General features: G+C 43.2%; 1 protein-coding gene across 1 annotated transcript in view; it reads left to right on the top strand.

The window, feature by feature from the left end:
• The first annotated feature begins 5,798 nt into the window (after positions 1–5,798).
• The window catches only part of LOC109474472 (mucin-22-like), a 12,912-nt gene continuing 5,545 nt past the window's right edge, over positions 5,799–13,165 (top strand). Inside the window, exons 1-2 of the mRNA XM_019774764.1 lie at positions 5,799–6,066; positions 9,584–12,718. Coding sequence (XP_019630323.1) covers positions 5,958–6,066; positions 9,584–12,718 — 3,244 coding nt within the window. The 5' untranslated portion in view covers positions 5,799–5,957. The remainder of the gene's footprint in view (positions 6,067–9,583; positions 12,719–13,165) is intronic.

The raw sequence follows: 13,165 nt of genomic DNA, 5'->3' as shown, positions 1-13,165 counted from the left end.
GCTGCATCTGCCCTGCCTTTGTATACAGCCCTATCGCGGTAAAGCTTGGCGGCACTCCTAACCACCGCCTCAGATGCTTGTTGATTTTCCTCTCGATCTCTGCAACAGACGTTAGTGGCATCTCGTAAACAGTTAGCAGCCACATCAATCTCGGCAACAACCCATTCTGGTACAGCCACGCCTTAAACTCCCTGGGAGGCCTGATTTCTCTATTCTCCTTAGCCACTCCTGGGTCTGTTCCACTGTACTGTGGACATTTCTCTTGTCTGTAAGTGTTTCATCGTACCACTTGCCCAGGCACTTAATTGGGTTGCCTTGTATTGATGGGATGGGGTCTCCCTGCACGTATAACTTGAATCTTCCTGAGATCTTCCCTTTCCTTATCACCATGCATCTAGACTTCTTGGGTTTGAACTTCATCCTTCCCCACGTTGCCGTGCGATCCAACTCTGCCAGCATCCACCTCGCTTCTATGTGGGAGATAGTTGTTAGGGTGATGTCGTCCATAAACCCTCTCAACGGTGGCTGTCTCGCCCCTGACTTCATCCTGGGGCCCTTCGCCTTAGTTGCTGCTGCATCAAGGAGCAGGTTCATCCCCATTATGAACAGGATAGGTGAGATGGTACACCCTGTCACAATGCCCTTCTCCAACTTCTGCCACTGCGTTGTGAAGCTGGCTGTCTTGAACCGCAGCTGGATTCCCCCGAGTAACTGTTGATCATACTCTTCACTCTTGGGGGACATGGTAGTGATCCATCGCTACCTGGATGAGCGCGTGTGGGATGGAGCCATACGCATTGGCCAAATCCAGCCACACCACTGTCAGGTCCCCCTTGCTTGCTTTGGCCTCCCTGATCATCTGGCTGAGTACCCCCGTGTGTTCCAAACATCCTGAGAAGCCGGGGATTCCCCCTTTCTGCACAGAGGTGTCGATGTACTTGTTTTTCGTCACATATGCCACCATTCTTCTAGCCAGTATGGAGAAGTAGATCTTGCACTCTACACTCAGCAGTGAGATTGTTCTGAACTGGTTTATGGTTGATGAGTTCTCCTCTTTTGGTACCAGGCAACCTTCCGCCTTTTTCCAACACTCAGGGATGGTCCCCTTCACCCAGATTCTCCGGAGCAGCCTCCACAACCGCCGCAAGAGCAAGGGGCATTTCTTATACACCTTGTAGGGGATCCCGCTCGGACCGGGGGCTGACCCTGCTCTAGCCTTTCTTACTACTTCCTGGATCTCTTTCCACGACGGTTCACTAGTGTCTAGCTGAAACTCTGGTTCTTCCACAGTCACTAGACCAGAAATTTCCTCCAAGGGCTGCTGTCTTAACTCATCGTTGTGCGTCTCCCTCAGGAACTCCTCAACTTCTTCCTTGGAGCTTGTTAATCTCCCTGACTTGGCTTCTCCCAACAGCGATCTTGTAAACCTGAATGGGTCCCTCACGAACTGGGCCCTCTTGTTTGTTCTGTCCTTCCTCCGTTTTCTTAAGCTCTCTGCCTTACGTAGATTACACAACGAATATAAGAATGGTTTATTCAAAAGACGAATCTCTCACAGCCTCTTGGCTGAATTGCAGGTTCCTTGACAAATATTCAAAAATTACATTCATTTCGTCAGCACTGTTATAACAGAGACATTTCTAATATAAAAACAAATAATTTTCCTCAATACATATATTTAAAAATTCTATCATGGCTAAACATAGGTAATACAAAAAGAACACGTGAGATGATACTGAAATGTCCATGTAACAGCTGGTTCGCTGAAGATGACAGTAAGCAGAGTTCCGTAACAGCGTGTCGCTGCGGGCTAGAATTGAGGTGAAATTGCGTGTGATATTGATAAGCTGTGTGTTCTCTGTGTTGCTGAGATACAGGTGCAGCGACAGTGGGTACAGGTGTACTGAGGTCTGTCACCAGCAGAAAAGACATGTTGGGGAGGGGGGGCGGCCATGACACTTAGGCCCACTTTGGACGCAGATTTTGCCACAGCGGGAACGCAGAGGGAACTCCGTGCAACTGTGTCGGCAGAACATTTTACGACAGCAGGAATTCTCTTTACACGGCGTTCCCTCTATCGCCAGTACCGCTTTCACCAGTACCGCTGTCGAGAAAATCTGTGTCTAAAGTGGGCCTAATGTGACTATCGACTAATTTTCGTAGGTCATCTAGACCGAGCAGGATGGATTTCAAAGAGATTTTCAAGAGATTTTGTGACCTAGTGTCTATCCGGTGACAAATAAGGCAGGAGGTCAATGACAGCGTGACCGCTCCTTCACAGAAATCAAAGAACAAAGCAGGGCGCCGGCAAAACTAAAAACAAACCTGTGTCGTCGGAGTTGTAATCTTATAATTACTGTCAACAAAAGACTAATGGGTTGAGCCTTTATTTTAGTTCATAGCACATTTATTATAGGTTCTTTTGTCGTCGATTTAATTATAGGGATGGGGGAATGCACACAGTAGTACTTTTGTAAGCGGCGGTGGGGGGGGGCATAATATTTGATTCCTTGCGTAATGCAAATACTAGTAGTCGACACTTTACATCCTAGGTCAACCGAGTGATAATAATAACCGTTGCCTAAGAGTAGCATTTGACTCAAGATATGTGTTATTTTATAACAAGTTAATCCATGTGGGTGTTATAGCAACATTATCAAAATAGCAGTGATTTGGTAACACGTCTAGGAACTTAAGAGAGTCTCATTCAAATGCTCTCACTATCACACATGCAGGACGCTCTGTTGTCTTCCCCATCTATGGAGACAAAATGATTAGTGTAATTATCACCCAGAAATTTAAAAGAGAGATAAGAGTACGGTGGTTTTGTAGGTTAAAATAGCACGGCAAATTCAAATGTTCCCAATAAATGAATTTTTAGTTCAAACGGTTTTTCTTTATCAGACATGACGTCAGAAATGTGTTTCATTTACGGTTTGGTAGTACCTTTCAAGAAGCCCGTTTTTATTCGCACATTCCTTTCATTTTCTATAAAAAAAGGTTCGAGATATCATTACTGGTCAGTGGCATAGAGTATTTTTACGCCTCGTGATTCAGTATTTTAGATGTCAGGATCGAAGCAACGGTATCATTGACAATGTCTCTACAAAAATGAACCATTCATACACTTGGTTCCTAAGTGATTGGTCATTACTTATCCCGATTACGACAGCGGTCGTTGAAAATTTGCTCTCTCTGTACCAGTTGTGTTGGAATAAAGTTCAACATTTTAAAATTTTTTTTTGGTCTCTGAAAATTCTATCCTTATACTTTTGCTTTTCTTCCATTATCTCACCAGTGCGACAGACTGCCTTGTGAACCCGTTATGTGGACGCCTGGCTCCAGGCCAATACGTAACGCCTGACGCACGGAACTGTAGATAGCCATTACAAGGTCGCCATACAAAAGGTTGACGCCCTTTGATCCTTCGCCCCTTGACAGGTACGTACGTACGCATGTATCCACCTGTTCTGTCATTTTCCGCTCCATTTACTTAAACGTAGGAGAGCGAAAACATATGTCATCATGGCAATAAATCAATGACAATAATTGTCACATGGCTGGAGCTGGTCTGTAATCAATGATAAGCCATTATTATATATCGGCGTCTTGGATAATAAGGCCGCAACAATTTGTTTGTTGGTTCTGGAATTTTCGGAAAAAATATGAAATAAACCTGTCAAAGCTATTTTGCATACAATAAAGTTGAGAAAGTCAGTCGTCGTTTAGCCATATCCAATTTCTGTGCGAAAAAAAGCTGTTTTAGCCTAAGATTAGAAAGTTTCATTCCACGATCGTATGGCCTACCTAAGTCAATGATGACCATTGTAGAATCTTAATTGACATTTGCCCTACAGCTTCGGCTATGGCTGAACAGTCCTATACGAGATCTGTAAAATTAAATTACACCTGGATCTCGAGGAATGTGTTATTTAGCCAACGATGATTTAGCCTTCAAAATTCCAGAATTACACTTGTGTGACGCATGTTTTGCCAAACGATGTCAGCATCAGTCTTCATCATTACCCCCATGCAGAGCCTACAGTATCAATGTCCACCACTACCCCCATGCAGACTCCATTAATGCTATTTTGGATGCCAGACTGTTCTTCAAGCCAATACACACGCCAGTCCACACTTAGACCCTGAGACGCACTATTCAATTTAACTGTTTAATTGTAATTTGCGGATTTTGTTTGGTCGGATAACTAACTATACTACTCTAAAATCCGTGCATTTTATACAATTTCTTCTGTTTGGAAATTCAAAGCCCATTTTAAGTAAAGTGTAGACGTGATAGCTGCATGTATACCTAAGGAATCAGAAAGTTGGCGCGTACTGAAGAAATGTCTGTGGATTCATCGGTGAAAAAATGTCAACGACTATCGGCCGAGCTCGAGGTTGTTGACCGACAGAAGGTCGCCAAATTTGAACTCCTCTGATCATGAGAATATATATCGAGTGACCTGGGAACCTTGCTACAAGGTCTCGCTATATATACATTTTAGTTTACCGTATCTTCTGCTAAGTTGATTTACTAAGTTGATTTGTATGTTTATTTTAATCAGTTGCTTCTGAGTTTGTATAAATATCTATCGTACGTGTGATGTACTTGTATCAGTGTTTCGGGATTTTGTCGACATGGAGACCTTGATAAGCTCACAGCTGTGTGGTAAACTGTTGTTTTAAACTTAAATCCACCCAGCAAGCATAGTCGCATATGGCGGTGCCCATCTCCGTTTCACACAGTTGTGTCACTATAGCAGGGGGCTAGTCCACTCCGTCTCAAATGCTGAGTGCTAAACAGAGAAAGCAGTATGTACCATTTTACCAAGTCTTTGGTATGACTCCGCCGGGGATCGAACTCACGACCTATCGCATGTAAGGCGAGCACGCTTGCCACTTAGCTATTGCACCGAAAGTTATAAATAAATAAATAAACAAACATCGGCCAGTCGGCAATATACTAGTATCGCACAACGATCGAAAGAACAGTGGTAGCTTAGCCGAAAACGTATGCTAGTATTTGAGCCCGCAGATTCGTCTGGTGAGCTTTTTTTCTACTTACAGTGTGATCAGACAACTCACATGTCTTCCTTTCTGTTTTCATGGACGTTTCATTCTATACCTACGTTCTGTGTGGGACGAACACCGATTGGAAATGATAATAGTGCAAAATGTCGTCTGATGTTTTTGGAAAGTTGTAGTCTATGAGTAGCCGGTATTTTTATGTAAATTGCAGGATCTGAATGCATGCCCCAGGGTCGTAGTACATTGTACAACCTGTTCAGGACTTCTCGGTATCCACCTGTGGACGATACCATCACAACACGGGGAGGGACAGCTTGTGCTAGGATGGAGGTTGTTTTTCGTTGATCGTTCGGCGATATTCAAAAAGTAATTCTAAAAGCGCCGAACATACCTAATGAGCTAGTAGGCAATAGGAAGTAGAAAAAAAGAGGGGGTTGCGGAAAGCATTTTTTTCAGAGCGCATTAAATGCTGCCATTTATCCACATCGCCAGAGCTACAATAGCGACAAGACAATCAACTTTTGAACATAAAAATGTTGAAAACTGCACATCATGATTTTCGCGTATTCTATCATTTATAAAATTATGCATTCACATCTGACATCTCGTAATGCTGGTAACGAGTAATTAAATCACAATAGACTGTGATAGGGCTTGATTATAGGCGTCACAAAAGATGTCGTCCTGACGACATACCTTTAGTTGTGAAACAGGTTTTTGGTCCGGCCTAGTTTCAACATGCTTTAGGGTTTTTGTTTTTCAGTCGAGATTGGATCGTAACGCGAGTATCGACGCGAGCGCTAGTCTGTTTATAGAACAAAAAACATGGTTTTACGTTTTAGTTTCAAAGTAATCCGAAGGAGAAACGCTGCCGCTTACCGAGACTTATAGGATGTTTCCCGCGATTTTTCCAGGAGGATTTGAAGATGAAGTTACAGCCGTATTCAGCATGGCCCTGGACCCGGGTCCTGTTGTATGTGGTAACCGCCATCGCCTGTACCTTCTTCGGCATGAAAACTCTGCACCTTTTCACAGGTACGTGGGTTAGAACTTTGCAGTATTTAGTATGTATAGATTGTTCTATGACTTCTAGATTGGATTAATATCATAGTACTACTGTACATAGTAGTATAGTAACGGAAAACTGATGTTCTATCGAGTGGACTCAATAACCGTGTATAATCGCGTATAAACCCGCGGTATTTGTGTAAAAATTGTTCAATGTGGTTGAAGTGGGGTACATATAGCAGTATAGTAGCACGATAGGTTCTATCGAACTTAGCTTATACGAATCTGTATACTACTATCGGCAGACTTATGGCTGTGGTGTGTGGTGTGTATAGATTGTTATGAGGGAGGGGTAAATGTTAACATTACACAATATATAATAGTAGGCCTGTAAACAAGGCTCTGTCGCGCAGACTTATAAAAGTGGCATCTGTATGTAGATGTCGTTCTATGACGGTAGGACGGGGGTTAATACTACTAACGACAATATACTTACTAGTATAGTATCGGTAAACTTAGTTCTGTCGCGAGATGTATAACTACGGTATCTGTGTATAGGTTCCTTTAAGAGGGCCTGCATGGGGGGTCCCGACAACGCTCTATGCTGAATTCGGAAACCTCTCGATTACGCTTTACGATAAATTCCAAGTGGCTACAACGCATTACGTAGAATTAAAACGGCGAATACGCTCTATGGAAAAGGGCATGCGGGCCACCCTTTAAGAGCGTGGAGTGGGTGTTACACATTACAAAACACATAGTTGTAAAGTGTAGGCAAACTAGGTTCTATCGGGCGAACTGCGGTATGCGTAGACTGTTCTATTGGGATGGTGGTTAAGACTACATAATATATAGTATTATACATGTAATATAGGTAGGCTATGTTGTTCTCTTGTGCGAACTTACATAAAACTGCTGTATTTGTGTATAGACTGTTCTATGAGGCTGGGGGGGATTTTATAGGCCGACATGATGATATGGACTAGCATAGTATCGGTAGACTTGCTTTTATCGTATATATACAGTAGTATACATGTAGTATCGATAGGTTATGTACATGTACATGTTCTATTACGCGAATTTATAACTGTGGCTAAAAGGGCCCTGTTTAAACCAAAGGAAGCGTTTCAAAATGCCATAGTTTGTCTGAGAAGTATTTTTAACGAAAATCCCACAGTAGCTTTAACAGCCTGCCTCCCAGGCCTGCAGTAACCAATGTATAATGTTTTATATAATGTTTTATTGGAAATTCATGCTCGAGCACTAATTGCAAGAACAAAAGAAACATTCGGTATAAGAACATGTCAATTAATACACAGAACTAGTCCTAACAAACTACTGGTAAAAACTACTGGGTCTGCCTTCTTTTTTGAAGATATGTGTGAAAGTTAGGGTAGAATTTGGAGGCTACGTCAAAGAGATCATTTCGTTCATTGCTATAGCGACTACAATTTGAGAATACATGTTTTATGCTAAAAAGCTTCCTTAGCAGACTCAGCATTAAACCAGCTAGCAACCTTCACCGGGTCTATGTATATAACACCGTCCTGTGCACAGCTGTTGCGTAACATATACGTAATATGTACGGTATAATTGTATAAGCATGTATCTTCCACGGCTACCTAAATCATATGTTTTTACATTGTAGTGTAACTCATTATAGATGTTAAAAGGATAGAACAACAGCCTTGACACTATAATGTTTATAAAAGGAGCAACAAACCAGGGTGATTTCTCAGAAGCCATGTCTAGAAAAACTCGGTAATTGGGAAGGTCGACACGTGAACTAGTTTAATACTTGTGTAACGCTTGGGTCTACTGTCATGCTTCTGTTCTCGTCAGTACTGTGTGGGTATGTTGTCTAAAAGTGTGTAATGGCGGTCAAAATGCTTCTTGTATAAGTTATAATGTTCCTGTTCACGATATAAGTGTAAATGCATGAACGGGTATTATTAGTCTGTACGGACAGCTAGAGAGGGCAGGTAGCTCACGAGCGTGAAAGGGCGGGGAGGGGGTACACACACCGCATCTACGATACCCTGAAGGAGACCTAACCTTGTCCATTACGTGGTCATTTTTTTGAGTAGACTGACGACTTTTATTTAAAATAAGGCTTGGCTGACGACTTTTATTTAACAAAGTCTGGCAGATGATGCATCTGGGCAAAGTGGAACACATGCACGCCCCCCCCCTACCATATGTTAAAGGAACACAAGAGATTCGATAAAATCTGTCATCATGTCATACATGGTATATCTAAAAAGTGATTTCTACACTTAGTTCGTTAGTCGATCGTAGTTTAGAGCGCTGCCGGCCGCTTGAAGTTGCGGCTAGCGCCTGGCGTTCACAAATTGGCCGCCGCCATTTTCCGCTCCCCGCCTTCGCAATGACGTAATCGCGACGTCAACGTTCGCGCGTTCGATGTAATTCGATCTCGGCACTGTCTCTGACGTCTTGTCTCTCTCTGTCTTGTTGTTGTTACTATCTCCTTCTCCATCATGCCGACCTAGTACCTATGTAGTGTGCAATAACAACAGTCAAAATAGACAAGACAGAGAAAGTACTGAGATCAAATTGCATCGAACGCGCGAACGTTGACAAAATTTTATCGAACCTCTTGTGTCCAGATATAGTACATCGTTTCGACGAGATTGAAAAAAATCGACGAATTATTTGTAATGAAAACATAATAGCCATAAGTTCTTAATGTGTTTTAAAATCTAAATGCAACAATCAACGGCGGCGTAGCGATGTTCTCTTCTGTGTACGTACCTGTATGCACTGTAGACAGTCAGTGTATGAGTGCGCAATTATGATAATAACACGTAAACAAAGTGGACTAGAATTTACTCCACTATTAAGCCAATTCCCCACATTCTGTCAGTAAACTAAGCCTGGTAACTATTCATGGTGGCCGGCTTAGGTTTATAGGAGACACCGTTTTACCAGCCCCAGAAAGTACTAAGCATGGCCTTTTTCTGACAACCTATCCTTTCAACCGCCTTTCTGATTACTGGATTCCTATATTGAACCAGTCGAACTCCATAAGAATTCCCCAGTGTGCACTAATCAACCTGAACCGACAGGCAGCTATCCCAGCACCACATAGATACCGGCAAGCTCACTATAGTATGGTTACCAGGCTAGTAGAGACCAATCTTTTAACTTATGCAATATTAAAATGATATGTTTTACTAGTTTTGTAGCTCATCTTTGATGAATAAATGAATAGTACGTTTTCTTCAATTAGCAATGCTCGCGAATGATAATTAAAATACGTTCTCACATACCACTAAACTAGAACGGGTATACATAGGATTTCATATATCACCTAGAACGAAGTATGTTAGAAAAGGGATTTGCTAAAACAAAGGTCATTTCAAATCTGACTGAAGTATACTCATGGATAAGTTTTGAACCAGGTTCTGGTCTAATAGCGACATGTTGTATCCTATCTAACATCTCGGGTACTGCAGTAGTGTGTCCAAGAAATTGGGATTGATATTGTGTATTTCGCTCTAATTTGTCACGGTTTCTATTACAGCACATTCCAATGTTACAAACCCGAATGTGGACGCGCATTTCGACGGGAAATCTAAGCCAAAGGCCGTATGGACATTCAATGGCTCAGAAAATGGAAGTCGATTGTCGTCTACTAAAGAAAATGTGGCAAATCCGAATGTTCCCAGGCTGCAGTTTACGAACAGATACCTTCCAACGGGAGGATTACCAAAGACAACAGCAAATGAGACCAACGACACTTCTACGCAGAGGAAAGAAAATAAACCTGGAGCAGAAAGCGTTGGCAAACTTAGGAATACATACAATGGAGTTGTAAATATGAATAAATATCTTCAAAAGTTCCCCTCAAAAAGGGGAAATGTAAAAACTAATCTTAATAAGATAGACACAGAAATGGGAGCTAGTAAAACAATGACATTGAAAAATCCAAGCAGTGAAAGACTTTTAACGAAAAAGAAACCTTTTCTAGATCTAGTTTTAGGAACAGGAAATGACATAGAAACAGGACACCAACAGACTTCCTCAAAAACAGTCAAGCAGAAGGCAAGAGAAAGAAGAGACATCCCCATAGAGACTATACAAACAACAGCAAAAAGTGCAGCATATATTGATAGCACGTCGGAGGGCTACTCCACTGTTGAGAAGTCTGCAGAAGAATCTACAATAGAAGGTCACAGTACGACCACACAGGAAACCATATTGCCTACAATTCTGTTATCGACAGAGCGAAGCACAGTGGCAGCGGGTCTTAAAGACACCACTGTGGCCGAAGCATCGACGGAGCAGGCTAATCCACATGGATCGTCTTCGTACACAGCTTCAAGTACTACAGTTGTCAACACGTCCGAAGGTCTATCCACTGTTGTGGAGCCAGAATCTACAATGGCAGACCAAAGCGCGACCATAACAAAATTTCCGGCAATGCAAGTGACAACAGAGCAAAGCACTCTGACGCCAACATTAGAAAAGTCTACCATGCCCGGGAAAGAAACGGAGCAGACCGAAACAATAGCACGGTCTATAATCACATCTCAAACACAGGGCGCTTCAAGCTCAGTTGATACAACGGTAGATTTGTCCACTGTGGTTGAGAATACAGCGCATTCTGAGACTGCCACAACAGAAGGCATCGGCTCGACCACAAGCACCTCAAAAACTACAGTCCAATCGACAAAACTTGAGCAGTCTACACGCGTAGACAAAATTACGACCACACAAGGAACTAACTTTCCTACAATGAAAGAAACAACAGAACAAAACATTGTGACACCTACGCCAGAAGATGAAACAACAACCAGCTCAAGAACTTCAGTCCAATCGACAAACCTTGTGGAAACTACACAAGGAGACAAAAGTACAACCATATCAGGCACCCAATTTCCTACAATACGGTTAACAACAGTACAAAGTACCGTGACTCCTACGCCTGAAGAAACCACAGAGAAAGAAACAACAACCAACGCAAGAACGTTAGTCCAATCGACAATACTTGCGGAGTCTACAAAGGTAGAGCAAGGTACGACTGCGCAAAGAAGCAGAGTTCCTACTTTGCCTGTGACAACAGAGCAAAGCTCTTTGACCCATTCCTTGGCAGAGACCACAGTGGCTAGTACAACAATGGAGAGGGCTAGCACATTTTGGGTGTCTTCCGCCACGTCTTCGACAGAAAGTGCCCAAAGCACAAACATTGCCACGTCGGAAGGTCATTCCACCGTATTTGAAACCACAGGTCAATCTTCGACTGGCATTGCATTTGGCATGAAGTCGACCGCTAGTAGCTCAAGCACTTCAGTACAATCGACAAAACCTGCTACATCTACATCAGAAGAGCAAAGTACGACAGCGCAAAGTACTAGAGTTTCTACTTTGCCGGTAACAACAGAAAAAGTCTACACGGCCGTACCAGGTACCCAATTTCCGACAATGAGTGTGACAACAGAACGAAGCACTGTGACACATTCGCCTAAAGAGACCACAGGCGATGAAACAACCCGGTCAAGAACTTCAGTCCAATCAACAAAGCTTGCGGAGTCTACACGGGTAGAAGGAAGTACGATCGTCCCAGATACCCAATTCCCCACAAGACAGTTGACAACAGTTCAAAACACTGTGACACCTACACCTGAAGAAATAACAGATGATGAAATAACCACCAGCTCAACTACTTATGCCCAATCGACGCAACTAGCGGAGTCTACACAGGGAGACGGAACTACGACCACAAAAGGAACCGAATTTCCTACAATTCAGGTAACAACAGAGCAAAGTACTGTGACGACTACGCTTAAAGAGACCACAGGCCATGAAACAACAACTAGCTCAAGAACTTCAGTCCAATCGACAAAAGTTACTGCATCTACACCGGGAGAGCAAAGCACGACTGCGCAAAGAACCAGAGTTCCTACTTTGCCGGTAACAACAGAGCAAAGCACTTCCTTGGTGACCACAGTGGGTAGTGCAACAATAAAGAGGGCTAGCGCATTTGGTTCGTCTTCAGCCACGTCTTCAACAGAAAGTGTCACAACCACAAACATCGCCCCGTCGGAAGGTCAATCCACCGTACTTGAAACTACAGGGCATTCTACAACTCGCACCAGTTATGAAGTCAAGTCGACTACAAGCAGCTCAAGCACTTCAGTCCAATCCACAAACCTTCCAGGGTCTACGGAGGTATACGGGGCTACATCCATACAAGGAACCAAATTTCCTACAATGAAAGTAACAACAGAACAAAGCACCGTGTCACCTTCGCCAGAAGAGATGACAGAGGACGTAACAACAACCAGCCTAAGAACGTCAGTCCAATCGACACTCCTTGAAGAGACTACACTGGCAGAAAAAAGTACAACCATACAAAGAGCAAAATTTCCAACAACGCATTTGACAACAGTACAAATTACTGTGACACCGACGCCTGAAGAAACCACGGAGAGTGTAAAAACAACCAGATCAAGAACTTCAAGCCAGTCGACAAAACATGAGGAGTCTACACTGGTAGAGCAAAGTACGACTGCGCAAAGAACAAGAGTTCCTACTTTGTCAGTAACAACAGGACAAAGTACTTCGACGCCAACGTTGGGAGAGACCACCACCACAGTGGCTAGCACCACAACAGAAAGTGCTAGCACATCGTCTTCCGTCACTTCTACAACACAAGGTGCCACAAGCACAATCGTTGCCACCTCGGAAGGTCAATCCACCGTACTTGAAACTACAGGGCATTCGACCACCGGCACTACATATGGAGTCAAGTCTACCACCAGCAGCTCAAGCTCTTCAGTTCAATCCACAAGCATTACAGAGTCCACACAAGTAGACGAACGAACGTCCCGGGTACCTGGTACCCAATTTCCTACAAGGCAGTCGACGACATTACAAAGCACGGTGACACCTACGACTGAAGAGACCACTGAGGATGAAACAACAACCAGCTTAAGAACGTCAGTCCTATCGACAATACTTCCTGATACAACACTTGTAGACAAAAGTACGTCTGTACAAGGAACTAAATTCACAACAAGGCAGGTGACCACATTACAAAGCTCGGTGACGCCTAAATGGACCACAACGGGGCAAACAACAACCAGATTAAAAAGTACGGCCC

This window comes from Branchiostoma belcheri, unplaced genomic scaffold, assembly GCF_001625305.1.
Source record: "Branchiostoma belcheri isolate BF01 breed outbred unplaced genomic scaffold, Haploidv18h27 scaffold31, whole genome shotgun sequence".
NCBI classification, from domain to species: Eukaryota; Metazoa; Chordata; class Leptocardii; order Amphioxiformes; family Branchiostomatidae; genus Branchiostoma; species Branchiostoma belcheri.
The sequence above is the reverse complement of the archived record's forward strand: the minus strand, read 5'-3'. Positions and strand labels throughout refer to the sequence as shown.